This window comes from Coloeus monedula (genome assembly GCF_965178545.1).
Source record: "Coloeus monedula genome assembly, chromosome: 1".
Classification (NCBI taxonomy): domain Eukaryota; kingdom Metazoa; phylum Chordata; class Aves; order Passeriformes; family Corvidae; genus Coloeus; species Coloeus monedula.
In genome coordinates, this window is record NC_138781.1 from 71,644,758 (window position 1) to 71,659,731 (window position 14,974).

Consider the following 14,974-nt stretch of genomic DNA (forward strand, 5'->3'; position numbering starts at 1 on the left):
TCTGTACTAGCACACTAGCTGATGGGAGTGCAAGCAGGAATACAGGTAAATGCCTATGGCACAAATGGAGTATCAAACCTAAGTGTCTTGAGATAGCTACAAGCTTGACAAAGCCCTGCACTAAGCAGGGAGGAAGACCTTAAGCACCAGGTGCTCACTAGCATCCTGTCTAATTTAGTCAGCAACTTTTCTGGAAAAAGTTTACAGTGGATCTCTGGAACTCAAAAGCCTTTATGAAACCAGCCTACCACGTGGGCTCCCTGCTGCACGTCAGCCCCAGACACGTGGAGAGAGATGTCTGTTTCCTAAGCAGAACTCACTGAAAAACAGTGACCATGGCCCCACAGACAAAATTCTCCCAAAATACTAACCACGCACAGTGCCCCAAGGTCCTGTCTGCCCTGAAGAACCAAAGGTCCCACACCCAACCTGTCCTCCCTTTCCAACTGTGCCTCTTAAAGACTCTTCAGTGCTGCAATTCCATCGAGACACCATCTTGTGCCAATGAGCATCAGAATGAGACGTGGTAGGTAGGCAGAGGTTTCTTGCACACTTCAGTGTGTCTCAAATGTTCCTCTTCTGAGTAAACAAATCCCAAAACCTTACAGGTATCTTTTAAAAACCTCACACATTAATACTGAAGTATAAGCAATGTGCAAGAATTTCCCAGTATAGTTGAACAAGTGGGAAGGACACAAGGAGAAGTCAACCCACAGCATTTGTACAAAATTCTTAGCTGAAAATACATTGATCTGACAGTGGGGGTAGGTCATTAGTTACATTAATTAAATTTGAAGAAAGTACTGTGCCAGATTCCTATTCCACACCTATTCTATGTTAAAACATCCTTCAGTGTCAAGTAAGAAAGAGAAACAAACAGGAAAAAACCATACTGACAAAGCCCACATAACCCAGCATGCAATGAAAACAATTAAAACAGAGAGTATGGGTACATCCATGGGCACACACTGGGGGTAAAGCTCAGTACTTTAGGTATCAGCATTTTCCCAAAGCTTCTGCACTTGTATGAAAATAGGCACACGAATGAGACCTGTCCCCTGTTTCACTTGCGGAACTAGAGCCAGAAGAAAACAGGTCAGTTTTGCACTCAATAGGTGAGTATTTATGATTTAGAAGGGTTGAAGTCTAGTTCAGGCATTATTCTTACGTTAGTTTGCTAAACATTTCTGTCAATAACAGCACAAATATTTTGTTAATGGCAAAGATCTTGTCTTCAGTAGAGAGCACCTTCAAAAAACACAAAATGTCAAAATGCACAGGTTTTCCCACATCAGAGCAGCTTGCAGGCAGGTGAAATATATAATTAATAAGGATGAAGGATTAATTCACCTTTGAGCTGGTTCACGGCTTCATCTCATTTGCAAGGCACTGCTGCCATCTGCCTATCACACAAAGCAATCCCACTGCCCAGTTAAGTCACTGGGCAAGTGTTTCACTACCTGTGTTCCACCTTCCCTGCCCAAGTGCCCACTGGATCTCTGCCTTCCACCCAAGCAGCAGGTCCCACATATCACCAGCACGTTACCCATATTAGGCTCAGATCATCAGACAAAACCAGACTCTTTCTCTCTCTCTCTCTCTCTCTCTAAATTTTCACACGGAGGTGAAGCCTCATCATACGCTAACAGGTTTCTCCACTGCTGGTCAAAATATTGGGAAGAGGTAAAGCCACACGCACAGTAAGAAGGGAGTCAGAAGCTGCCCAAGGATCTCCACACTTGCCCTTGCTTCTGAACTCTGCAAGCAATCATGGGGATAAACGGTTTGGGAGCTGAAAATAAGGCAGTAGTTGCAACTCCTGCTCCCTCCATAGGCTTTGTGTGCAGCATGGGGGACTGGGGCAGAGAAGACACCTTGCAGATACCTTTAGGACTAAAAGCAGTGTCTCCAACCTCAAGTGCCAGCAGCAATCGTGCACCTCCAGAGCACACACCTCAGTCTGGTGGGACACCTCATGGTCTGCTCTGCCCTCAAGCCTCCTCTTACCTGTATGAGACCGCATATGTCGCGTCAGATCTTGCAGAGACCAGAAACGCTTGTTGCACACAGTACAGACTTTCTTTCTTTTGTCTGCTTTTGCAGTACTCTTAGCCCCATCAGTCTTTGGTTTGTCATCACTGCTCTTCTCAGTGGACTTTCTCTCTGTGCCTTCCCCCTCAGAGATGCTTTCGCTCTCTTCATTCTCCTTTCCTGTTGCCTCAAAGTCCACAGGAGACTCCACTACCTTCAAGTCCAACGGAGACTCTTCCTGCTCAAGACCAGAGTCCTGCATCGAGGGAGCTCCTGCATCATCCTGAATGCTTTTGCTTTCATCCTCACTGCTCCTTTCATCCTTTCTGTCCTCACGAATGTGGGCCTTTTTGTGACGGCTAAGAGTGCCAGCAAACTTGAAGGTTTTGCCACAAATGTCACAGGCATGTTTCCTTTCAGTCTGAGAACTGCTGCCTGCGCTCTGGTCACTCTCTGCCAGCTTGAAGTCCATTAATTTGCTGGCAAAATTGAGGTCAAGACTTTTGTTACTTACAGAATCTTCCTCAGGGCCCTCTTCATATCCATCCACTTTTTCTTCAGCATCCTCTTCTGACAGAAGGGAGTCAGCCTTCTGCTCCTCCTTGGGGCCGCGCTCACTCTCTGGTAGCTCTGTCATTTCCTCTGACTGCTCCTTCTCGCCGTAGGTCAGGTTCAAGACTTGGTTTCCTGCAGCTAGTGTCTCTGCATCAGCCTGGCTCTCTGCAAGGAAGCACAGAGAAACTTTCAGTGGGATGCTCTCTGATAATTCCCAACTACCAGCAGCGAGCCTGCACACAGACCCAGGATGCTTCTGATCAAGCATCCCAACATCTGTTTCTCTTGCCTGTGACCTAGGCTAGTAACTTACAGCTGAGAAGAGATATCAAAACACCACAGAACCCAACTAACAAGATGATACAAAATCTTTCACAAAATGCTTTCTTTTCCAAAGGAGACTCACAATCTCAGCAGCTTCTTGAAATAATTTTTAATATAATCACATTTAGCTAGAGAACACAACATGCTGAGACACCAAAGAAAACCTGAGGTCACTATCACAAATAGACCATTCCAGAGACACATGGATGTATTACTAATAAACTATGTCAGTGTATGTGTATATACTAAGTGTATGAAACATATGAATATAGATTGAAATAATATACACCCCACATATTTACCAAATGAACTTTTGTATAGAAGGAAATGCTTTTCAAAGGAAATGTAAAGGCCTCATGCAACCAACTGGTACAATTAAATGTGAATGGTTAGTGCAGACATAAATACAGAAGTTGGCTTAAAAAGCTGGGTATACACCATAGAAGTGGAAGATGTGGATGTTCATCCACACCTGAGTCTCTGAAATGCCACTTGGAATCAAAACAGAAAGCCAAGAGGCAGGAATAGGCTTTGCTGTTTCACAGTTACCCCACACGAAGGCAAAAATGACCTAAGCTGTGGTACTTAATGGTGTCCTCTGCTTACTTACCTGTCTGCAGCATTAATGTTGCTGAAGATATAACATATGTCCAAAAAACTAAAACAGATAAGGTGCTTAAGGAGAACAGAAGGCTGTAGCTGTACCCCTTCCAAGCTCTACACAAATACTGTGTTTTAAATAGGAAATAAGCTGGACTGGCTCTGGAGGCCAAAGCTGCCGCTGATGCATGGCACGTAACTGCATCCCCAGTGCCACTTCCCACAAATTGTTCCAGGACATGAACTTCACAGGCTGTGCTTTCTGAAAGCTGAAACTTTCCTTTAAGTCCTCTACCCCACCTCCTTCTTACTGACAGCAGGCAGCACAGGGAGCCCACAACCTACCCTGCATTTCAACACTCATCTGGCAAGCCCAATAGCTGCTGAGTAACTACAGGGATTTAGAAACTCTAGGACAGCAGTGCAAGTTCTCTGACACAGTACAACATGTGCTTGTCTCCGAACTGCCTAGATTTCCTATTGCAGGCGTTTTTTCCTAAGCAAGGAGTAAAAACAGAAGATAAGATGATGGTTCTCAGGCACTTACTAGTTTGAATGTACTCTTGCAACATGACTTACACTGACCCCATCTCCTCTCACTGGTGGTAATAAATGGCCATTAAACAAATGTCAAAGTGTAGCAGTGTTTCTGGTGATAGTGAACCATCACTTAATAGTGTGCAATTCTCAATATGCTTTTTCTTCGGGGAGTCAAACAGAGAAGTGACCTATCACAAAAAATAATCTCACCTTTTAATCAAAACAGATCTGTTTACACAGACAGTGGATTACACAAAGTTCACTGCCCATGTAATTATCTGCCTGTTAAAACACACGAGCAAGCCCTGATCTCTGTGTAAGGCTACAGAATGTGAGGATGGGGATCTCTGAAAGCAGATGTAGGCTGCCCTGTCTCATCCCCTGCGAGGTCAGGAAATGCTCCCCTGACAGGATGTGTGTTTGGCCAAAGAAAGGCTGCCCGCACAGCGCAGAGGGGGTTCATTAGGGAGAGGGGCAGGAAACCACATGAGCTCTGTTAGGATGGAGATGAGTGAAGAGCATGAGGAAACCAAGATGGGAGAAAGCTATTCTTAATAGTACCCAGAGAGATGTTCTGTAACTCTTTATTGACCAAACAGAAAACAGTGGATACAGAGGGAGTTTTTTTCCTGGTTTTTCAACGTGAAACATCAGAAGCAGAGTGAGGAGAATATCTGTAAGTGGCACTCAAGGTAAGAGCAAGCCAAAACCAGTATGTCTTAAAACTCTCAAAACAGAAGTCCCAACTTTGACATTCAACATCATGCATGATTTTCCCATTTTTCCTTAACTTTTTCTTCTTCTTCTGCTTCTAGTATTTTCAAAAATAGATTATTTTTCTTCGAGTATACTCATTCTTCAGTGAATTGTGCTTGAACTCTATCTCCTTCTTTCCTCTCCTCTGTGTCCTGGGCCTCTTCCCAGCTGTTATTCTGTTCCTGCATGCCTGGCCTGCAACTACATTTTCCTGTGCACAGGAGACAACACTTCAAGGGATAGGTGGTCCACGGCTAAGTGATATACTGGCACAGGCAAACAGATGAGGTCGACATCAAGAAAAACAAACTCTTAAGTTTAAACAGTGTGCCTTCACAAAGTGCAAAGCCCACTCCAGACCCTGGGAACACGAATGTACACAGGCCTTCTCTTCGGAAGCTTTTCTGGGCCCGGCCCCCCTGAAGGAACACATTCAAAACTCACATAGTGACGTGGCCAGTGACATGCTGACACGTGTTATGTGCTTGGGGGAGTGCTCTTCCTCCTCACCTGCACAAACCAGATCTGCCCTCTTCGTGGTTGAGAAGGGAGTTTCACAGGCCCCTCAGGAAACTTCATGCATGTACTGCACATAAAACAGCAGTTCCTGACTAGCTGAGCTGCTCTGTGGTTATCCCTAAGCTGTGCACTTGGTTCTGCAGCTGGTGAAAAAGTGAGCTGCTTTGCCCAAATCCTGGTTATTTGGGGATGGGTGAGAATCGGCCTAGTTCTGCTTCTGATGAACTGAAATAGCAGTAGGGGAGCTGTGAAGGTGTGTGGTAAACAAAATAGTCATGAGGGACTTCTTCTGCAGTGCAAGGAATGGCTGCAAGGGTAGTCTTGCACTGGGCAGCTGCTTCATGCACTCCAGCAGAGGTTAGGCCTGGCCTGCACTACTGTTTTCTTCCTGCTTACATGGCCATTGCAGCAACAGAAACCCTGCTGGCCACACAGCTCCAGCAGCCTTGTATCTTAAACAAGGAGGACGATTTTGACTGAGCCTTCAAATCTGGGCAAACATCCCTCCAACGAGACTGAGCTCCTCTCAGATGGGTAATTCCCATCTCCAGAATTTGGCTGATTTATGTTGCAGAGCAGTCACTTGATTCCAGGCAGTGAAAGAAACAGGATGCATGGGAAAGGCCTGCTATTTCTTTTGCCCCTTTCCCATCTTTCACTTGCTAAGGCTGTAAAATGCTTTCCAGTCCATTTGTTATCCCACAGAATTTACACTTGGTAAATCAAGAGGACAAGAGTGAAGAAACCCACTTCTAAAGGCTCCCACCCACTGCCACTTCTTCAGCAACCATGGGAGCAGAGTACGTTACTCTGTCATGTTCAACCAGAGTTTGTGTCACTCCCCCAAAATGAAGAGAAGATGACGCTATTTCAAGATCTCAATTCTGACACCAGAGTCAAAAAAGATGTGCAGAATAAGGGAGAAAGAGGAGAAGAGCAGGGAGGTAAGAACACTGGGAAGAAGGCAACACAAAACAACCACTGGTAACTCAGCTGCTGCCTCATCAGCTCCTGGGAAAAAAGAACTTCTCATGAGATGTATTCATAAACTAAACCTCAAGGACTCCATCTGAGAATCAAAAACTTTTCTGTTTGCATGAAAGAAACCACTATACAGATGTAGCTGAAATCATTTTTCCTTCGAACTGTGGAAAGAAAAGACTGTTTTGCTGAAACCTATCTACAAATCAAGTGGCAGTCTTTGGTCAGCCCTGTCAGAAGAATCCACTTTGTCTTTTATTGGTGTCAAGAAAGATGAGGGAACTGCTTTCCTACATGTGCAAACCAAATTACAAAAAGGGACACCAAATGTGAAAAATTTCAGATAAAAGAGCAGATACTGATCCAGGTGGGGAGCTTGCTGGCTTAATTCTTTTTTTCCAGTGGTTTTCTTTTTTCCTGGAACTATGCTGAAATACAGAGTAGAGCTTGAGATGTTATGAAGTTATTAGACAAAACAGGATGCAATGAAAAACATTTTGTTGGTAAAGCAAGTGTTTACTCCTCACTTCCCAAGAGAAGTGTTAGAAAACCCATCACATATATAATCCTCGAAACTGGAACAAAGAGAGCACTGGAAATGGTGTCGTACAAGCAGTTGGCATTATCAGTCAGATGAGCTGATGATTTACTATTTTCCGTACATTAACTGAAATAACCCCATATTGTTTTATATTTTACAGTCAAGGCAGCCACCGCTAGGTGGCAGCAGTTGTAGTAAATTTGGGATTTTTTGGACCCACACACAGTGCTCCTTCTACTTCCATCCACGAACTGGAGAACATCTTTTAAACCTGCAGAGTCAACTTAAAAAAATTTTGGGTGTTATCTTCGTCCATTTTTATTGTAAATATTCTAAATACTAAAATTCAGCCACCTTCATTACATCAACTGCTAACACTCAAGTTAAATATTTAATCAGCCCACAGTCGAGAGAGCATTGGTTGTATCTCCATGCCTTGTGAAATGAAAATACTCAAGCTAGAAAAGGACTATTTACAGTAAATGGAACTGAATGTATCTGGGGAAAAAGAAAAAAACAATTCTGGGAAAAAACCACTTTTTGTCTTTAACACACAGTATGATTCCCCAGTATCTTCAACAGAGCAGCTAAAGTCACGAAGAAAAGTTTTCAGGACTAGATCTGACTGCACCTACCATGGGGGAACCTGCACTGAAGAGAGTAGGGGGGAAAACCCACACTTTGAGCTCATGGTGAAGCACAGCAGAAACGCAGTTTGATGTAGAGCTGACAATACAGCCAGCAGGCTATACAACATCTCTTCAGTATCTTCATACAACAGCTCTAGCACTCAGGCCAACCCCCAACAGCAAGTAACTCTTGCTTTACCCTGAGCTGTGGCTCTAGAGCAGCTGTTAAACTTTGCCTGACACTGAAAACACAATTTCAAGCCCTTTGTCCTCCAAGAAATACCCACAAATGTAGTTCAGAGGTACAGACAGATATAACAGTTTGGAAAAAGTCCCCCACTATACCCACGGCTCACATGACTTCTGGAGGGATCACAGTGTGGCAGATATCTAGAGCAAAGATGAATTCTGCTAAATGTTAATCAGAAAATTCACTGTTGAATATACTCACTTTGTAAATATTTTCCTAGGTAGCACAGAGCAGTTGTGTTCAACCCTCTCACATCAGGGGCAAATCTCTTTATGAAAGGGATCTTTCCTTAGTGAGTTCTCTATTATGTAAGAGATAATCCCTTACCCCATTCCTATCCCACATCTCTGACAACTGTATTTTGTTGCAAGAAGGGAGCATTCAGACAGCCCTAAGGAGACAAAGGCAGGGCTGCTTTAACATGATGAAAGCGGGCAATTCATTAAGCTGCTCCACATTTTCCTCATACGCCTCTGCCGGGACAGCTCTCCCTCGGTCTGACTGCTGTGAGCTGGGTGAAATTCGCTCAGTTTGCTTCAGGCACTTTAGACCATTCCCTTCCTCTCCATGCAGCAAGGATATGAGCAAGCCCCATCACTTACACAGCCTCCTCATCTCTGAAGCCTATTCAAAACCACCATCCTGTTTTTGTTTTGGTTTAAAACAAGACCAAAAGAAACCCTCTGTAAACTTGTTCCCAGTGACACTTTATTGAACTGCACTTCCTGTCTTACACCTCATCCTAAAGCTTTGCTTCATTTATGGCTGACCAAACACCATCCAAGCATCTCCCTTCATTCCCTTTTCTTCTGGCATACAGTGAAATCCAGATGAGTACTCAGTTCCAAGGATGGCCCTCAAAAGGACTCTGCATGTGAGCCCAAGCATGCTGCTTTATCCACCTTTTAAAGCCAGCACCAAAAAAACCCACCCCATTTTAAACTTAGCCACAGTTTCAAATCCTTAATTTACTTCCATGGATTTGGAAATCCCTTTTTCTTGGATAGTGGAGGGAGACCACAAGTCCAAAGCTGTTGAATGATTCTGAACCGTGATTAACCACTGCTTGGTGAAGCCAGTTATAAACGCTAAGCTGGGCTATAAAGTGCACATGGTAACTTTAACTGTGTGCACTATCGGATCTGGGCTCCCTCCTTCCTGCCTAAAGCTGCTATTTGAAGGCACGAAGCACTGACAGCAAATCCAATTTCAACAGCATCTATCCCACTGCCTCCCAGAAGATGCTGCCAGCTCCACACCTTGGCTGCACCAATGCGCTCCTTTAGGGTTGCACCGCCAGCCAGATCCGGGAACTGATCTCATGACTGCCAGTCCCTCCCCTTGCCCTTTTAATTTTTTGGGCAGCTGGGTCAGCTACAGCTGCAGGGATGAACAGTTGGGAACAGGTTGAGCCAGTACTGCCAATAAGTGCTTTGTGTTATCCAACCATGGCCCAAGGCCCTGTCTGCCAGGGGCAGGTCGAACCACTCTGATCAGCCCGGCGCCAGCTGCTGAGAACAACATCTACCTTGCACCCAAGTCCTACCCACCCTACGTGCTGCACCAGCGCTTGTCTGAGTGCCTTTACAGATGTTTGCCTCCTCACCCCACTGAGGTGAGCTGTTCTAGGACCCCTCTGACTACAAAAAAGTCTTCAATTGACTCAAGTAGGACATTTCAGTTTTATTCTGCCGTGTAAATGGTCAGAAGTGAGCACTTGCAGAGCCCCTTCTGCAGACTTTTGTTCTCAGAGGGGATCATGTCATAACACGAGTCTACCTCTCTCACGCTGTAGCCATCTGCTGTCTGCATAGGCAGGATGGGCCCACGTGACACCGCGGATACCGTGCTACAGCCCTCTGAAGTTACAGGCTGTTAACATGGTAACAAGGCAACTTAGTCTCCTCATGATAGGCAAGATCAAATCATGTTGTAACAGGTCCCCAGCATGGCAGATTGCAATGCCAGACTAGTACTGAGACCTGTATTACCACATCTGAATCACTGCAAGGCAACCTGCTGTATTAGAAGAAGCAGAAAGGATGAGAGAGGCTGGCAAGACAGCAGACTTTCCCAAACAAACTGGTGCAGGGAGATGTAAGAGGAAAATCCTGTGCACACTCTGTGCAATCTGATCAGCAGCTACCCTGAGGTTGAGAGTAATAACTCATTTGTAATTTTAACCACCCTGATGCACAGAGCCAACTTCTTGCTGCTTTTAGGTTTGTTACTTCAACAAACCTCCCATGGAACCAACTCAAAGTGACACAAAGTGACGCTGTCTGTACTGGAGGTGTGAAAATAACTTAACAGCAACAGCTCCCTTGTGCAAGCAGTTTTCAGGCAAGGGACATGTACCACCATCTGCTGAGCTTCCTTCTTGCACCCATCCCATTTGGTCAGCACAGTAAACCCTGAGTGACTGTGCTCACCCTTGGTTTTGTGTCAGCTCCTCCTTTCTGGCAAAATGCCACTCACCTGCCTACAACAAAGCCTTGCACGATCTGACAGCCAATCTCTTTTGCTATTGTCAAGACAGAAGGGGCAGTATGATGGCAGGTGGGCCTCAATGCAGATTAACGCACGGTAAAACAATCTAAACCGTGCCTATGTGATGTTGAGTATAGAACTGGCACGTACATTCAGGCAGGAGGACCCAAAACCATCGCTGATGTCTCCCCAGGATCACTGCCCTGGCCTGCAGCAGCAGTCAAATTAAAACCAGACTGCATCAGCAGGTTCAGAAAACAAGTGGAAGGACCTGCAGACAGCAGCTCCAGAAACAGGTTGTAGAGCGAGCAGGCAGGGATGTGCCCTCAAACCCACAACCCTAATGAAGCACTTGTGGATGCTGACAGAACCTTAAGAGCAACAGGCCAGAGGAAGTGGCTGCGTCCACATGCTCACACTAAAGAGCACATCCTACTGCTACCCCTGGAGACAGGAGTACCACTGCTCCAACGTGGGAGGGCACTTCTCACAGCCTTATGCTTTGCTTGTCTGCAGTGTTCAGCCCAACCAAATACAACTTGGCCTTGGTGTTCTGAACAGCTGGGAAAAACTGTGTGTGCCACTGTGAGATCCAACATCCTCTTCCTTAGGCAGAGGGATAAGCACACTTTTCCTCACTGGCAACTCCAGGTTTGTGCAAATTCTGCTAGATTTGGTAGAAATGACACCACGTTTTTGACAGGGCGAGGGCTTCTGGCCTGACACAGGATAAAATGTATGAATACCGTCTTTGTGTGTAATAAGAAACTTCCTTGGTTTTCTTCCTTTTCCTCTCTTACTGCTTGGTGACCAACCACAGTATCCTGACAGCAAGTTCCTCAACAGCCGGCTCTCTCTGGTAATGCCTATCACCTATGTGAATTGGACACAATTCCCATCAAAGCCACAGGGCATCTCTCCACTGACTTCAGTGGAATCAAGGCCCATATGCTGAATAAGCAATAAATCATCTTCCCTTAGGAGAAAGCTTTTCATGTCTGTAATTCATTTAAATGACTAGAACAGGGAAGGGACGGAACACAAGAAAAGTTGAAAGAAAAGCCAGGATCATGCAGTGCAATGAGGAAAGCTATCCTGCAAGACATGTTTGTGATGAAGAAAGAGATTGAGAGGATAGTTACTTGTAAAAGGAGATCAGCTCCTGTCACACCTTCTACCTCACACCCAAAACCTCTGAAAACACACACACACACCACCCACCCTCTGCCACAGCCAGCAGCCTCTTTGATACAACACTGTGGGTATCTCTCTCACTTTCATCTTCTTAAAGTTGGTTCTGTTCTAGTTAACATCTCAACCCGTACCAGGGATTCCCCACATCTCACAGACATCTCAGGAGCTGCTTCTTTCTCTTGATTTTCTTCCAGTGTCAACACAACTTTTTAGATGCATCATGGTACTGCTTTTTGTAGGCTTTCAAGTCACTCTTTCCTCTTAGATGCCTGCTAATTCAACCATAAATTTATGGCTACAAATATCACCATTTTTTGCACTTCTATCTGGCTTCATTCACAATGCAAATATAGAACTTCAAAGTCCAGGAGAAATCTTTTTGCTTCATGATAGCCCAATTCCTTTCCACATTTCTTTTCAAGCACGCAATGACAGGATTAGCTGAGCATTAATTACTTGAAACTCAACCTGCATCTCAGGTCACAATTTTCTCATATTTTCAGCATTTAAAATGTTTGTATCAATCAAGTATTTGTCATACAGACCAATACTTGCAACAGATAAAATATTCTTCCTTCCACACAGATGTCCCAGCTGGAGGTCTCAAAACCTAAAGAAAAATTCCACTTACTGTGCAAACTCCAATCCTCCCACCCCGAGTTGCAATGCTTTCCAAAAATGTCACCTTTAAAGGCACAAAACCAGAACATTCAAAAAAGCAGTTTCCTCTGCCTTCTGTATTTGTCCCTTAAAGGCAACTGCTCTTTGGATAAAATACTGGAAGGTAACTGGAAGGTACCTTAAGGTAGGTAAGGTACCTTAAGGAAGGTACCTCACTGGAAGGTAACTTAAAAAGTCAATGTGATTTGATTTCTTCATTAAATTTTTCCATATGAATAGTCATGGCCTGTATTAAAATACATCTGTGCCTAAATATTGACTGTACATTTTGGTTAACAGCACAGCAGGACTAGCCTAGTCTGGACATTTCATAGTAGCCAGTCATTTGAAGGGTGTCTTTTTCAGTATAAAGAGTCATCTGAATAATCACAACATGTAAGATCAGTCCTTAAGGTATCTCCTGCCACTGCTGTCCTGAAGAAACACATTATTCACCCTGGTAACTACAAATGTTGCAAAGTAAAGATGTTGACAATATCACTTTGACTTAAATCGTGAAAGGAAAGAATAAAAATGCCTCCAAGTTCTTTTTTTTATGAAATTTGTGACTTCCATTCAACAGAAGACATTCAGGTTCATGGGCTAGGTGTAACAGTATTCTATTTATTTATTCCTTTATTTTGTTTATAGATATTTCTTTGTATGGTTTGTTCCTGTCGTAGCAGCAAAACCAAACCAAACCAAACCAAACCAAAAAACCTCCCCTGCCATTAAATCTCAGTTTTTAGAAAATTTAATCTTGGGCTGAGTAAGACCTGCCAGTATCCCTCTGAAAATATTCAAGTGATTCTTTGCAAACAAACATATTAGGTTATCTGTAACAAACTAGTGGTTAAAAAAGATCATCATTGTAATTTTATATTGAACCTAGCCTGATCCGCATCCTATAAAAGGAGCAAAATCAACTGCATCACCTGCAGGGCACATCTTAGTCACTGTTCTGAGAATTTAAAAAGTCAAGAGCAGGAGGGAAGAGCAAAGAAAAAAGGCAAACTGAGTTGAACACAGAAAAGTAAATTATACAATAAAGACATCAAGAGAAAAAGTGTTAAAAGCCAGTGTTCAAGCATGTTCGAACAAAACACAGCTACTTTGTTAGGCACTGTATAAAACCAAGCTATGCCAAATTCCCAGTGTCCCCCCAGAGCTCACCATTAAAATAAAAACCACTGAGGAAGGTGTATGCTTCTTCAGGGAAATGCTTTTGAATTAAAAAAAACCCCAAACACACGGTGGTGCTGAGGCAAGGATAAGCAGGGCAAAAGGTCCCACAGGAGACACCTCTGGTTGCGTAAGGGATGCGGGTTACTGGTAGCATGTGCATTTTTGCACTTTCACAAAAGAGAAATACGATCTTGACACCACGTGGAAGGCAGCCTCTGTGTTGAAATTTTATTGAACATGAAAGACACACTTGCAAAAATCTTTTTATGTCTGTATGAATACAGCAGTTCAAAACTCATAATATACAGATAGCACCTAAATGCTCAAAATTATGTAACTTTTTCTCATCCTAACTTGGACCACTTACATGAATTATCTCAATAACAACTTTCTCTACAAATGGACATAGAAGAGCTAGTTGCTGCTTTTTAGCTCAAACAACTGCTTTGGGGTTTTTCTGATAGCAGTGTTACATAGTCAGCTTGCCTGCTGTGATTGCCTATGGATCACATATCCAACACTTGCAGTTTGGAAGCAGACCACCAGGACTCTCATCTATCCCATTCATGTCAGCCTGTTAGTCCTTTCTCTACCCAGGTCAGGGAGCAGCCATCAAGCACAGACAATAATAAAGTTCCCCTTTTCTCTTTACAATAAGATTAGTGAACAGATTTTTTTCTTAACTCCTTTTACAGAACAGAGCTAACAAGTCACTGCCTGTGCAATAGGTGGGGACAGGAACGCTGCGCTGCACTACAACACCGCCGATTTCTCCACAAGAAAACCAATTTGCCCATCCAGAAGAGAAAGCCAACAAACTGCTGCATCTACCGCAGAGCTGCCACACTCCTTGCATGCCACCAGCACCTGACATCCACCACAAAAACACAGGGCTTGCTCCACCTGGATGCATCCTCGGGCCTGCTTTGGCACCACCTCCCTTGGCCTAAATTTCCTCCACCTTCCAAGCTTACCTCTCCCTCTCCCCTCCAGCAGGCCTCCTCGATACTGCTGCCACAGGGGAGCCCCTGGAAACTCCCAGTTTAGAATGAGAAGACTCTTGCTATCTGAAGGCAGATGCCCCAAGGCCAGCCAAAACTTGCTGTGGGGTGGTCCGCCAGCAACAAGTCTCTCTCAACACTGAGACAATGACTAGAAAAGAGCTCAGTATTATCACTGCCAGAGCACACCAACTGGAATCTACCTGCCAACTGATGCAGTATCACCAAAAATCCTGTATCTGTGGCAATTGCAGCACAGGCTTTCTAAAAGGACAGTGTCTCCTTCCAAGCCTGGTGGTCATAAGGGAGACAAGTTTTACCAGTATAATTCATGGCTGAGTGCATTTTCCTGTCTTCATTAAGGGTTTACACCAGTGCTGCTACCTTGGAAGCCTGCCATCAATAAGCAGGTCAAACCTCTTAGTCTGGGAAAAGCCTCTCCATTGTTTTCTGTCTCATGAACAGTTCTTCAGTAACTATATTTTTTGTTTGGAGACCAGGGTGTTGGAAAACAATTGAGATACGAGTAAAGAGCTCTCCTTCACCACAAAGTAAACTGTATGCTTAATAAGATGAAATAATTTGGTCTCTGTGGACCATAAAACAATAGCCTCACTGTTGCACTCACACCTTGCAAGTTATGTCCTCGCATCACCCAAATTAAACTGTAACAGGGACTGCTCCACAGCTCAGATTCCCTTTAAACCTCTTAGCTAAC

The 14,974-nt window shown here is 44.2% G+C and overlaps 1 protein-coding gene across 8 annotated transcripts in view; it reads right to left on the reverse strand.

The window, feature by feature from the left end:
* The window catches only part of RREB1 (ras responsive element binding protein 1), a 122,188-nt gene that overhangs the window by 3,884 nt on the left and 103,330 nt on the right, over nt 1–14,974 (reverse strand). For 7 of the 8 annotated variants that reach the window (XM_082294421.1, XM_082294422.1, XM_082294423.1 and 4 more), the window contains one exon: nt 2,008–2,751. In XM_082294421.1, coding sequence (XP_082150547.1) covers nt 2,008–2,751 — 744 coding nt within the window. The remainder of the gene's footprint in view (nt 1–2,007; nt 2,752–14,974) is intronic. The other variant, XM_082294428.1, reaches the window with a different exon arrangement.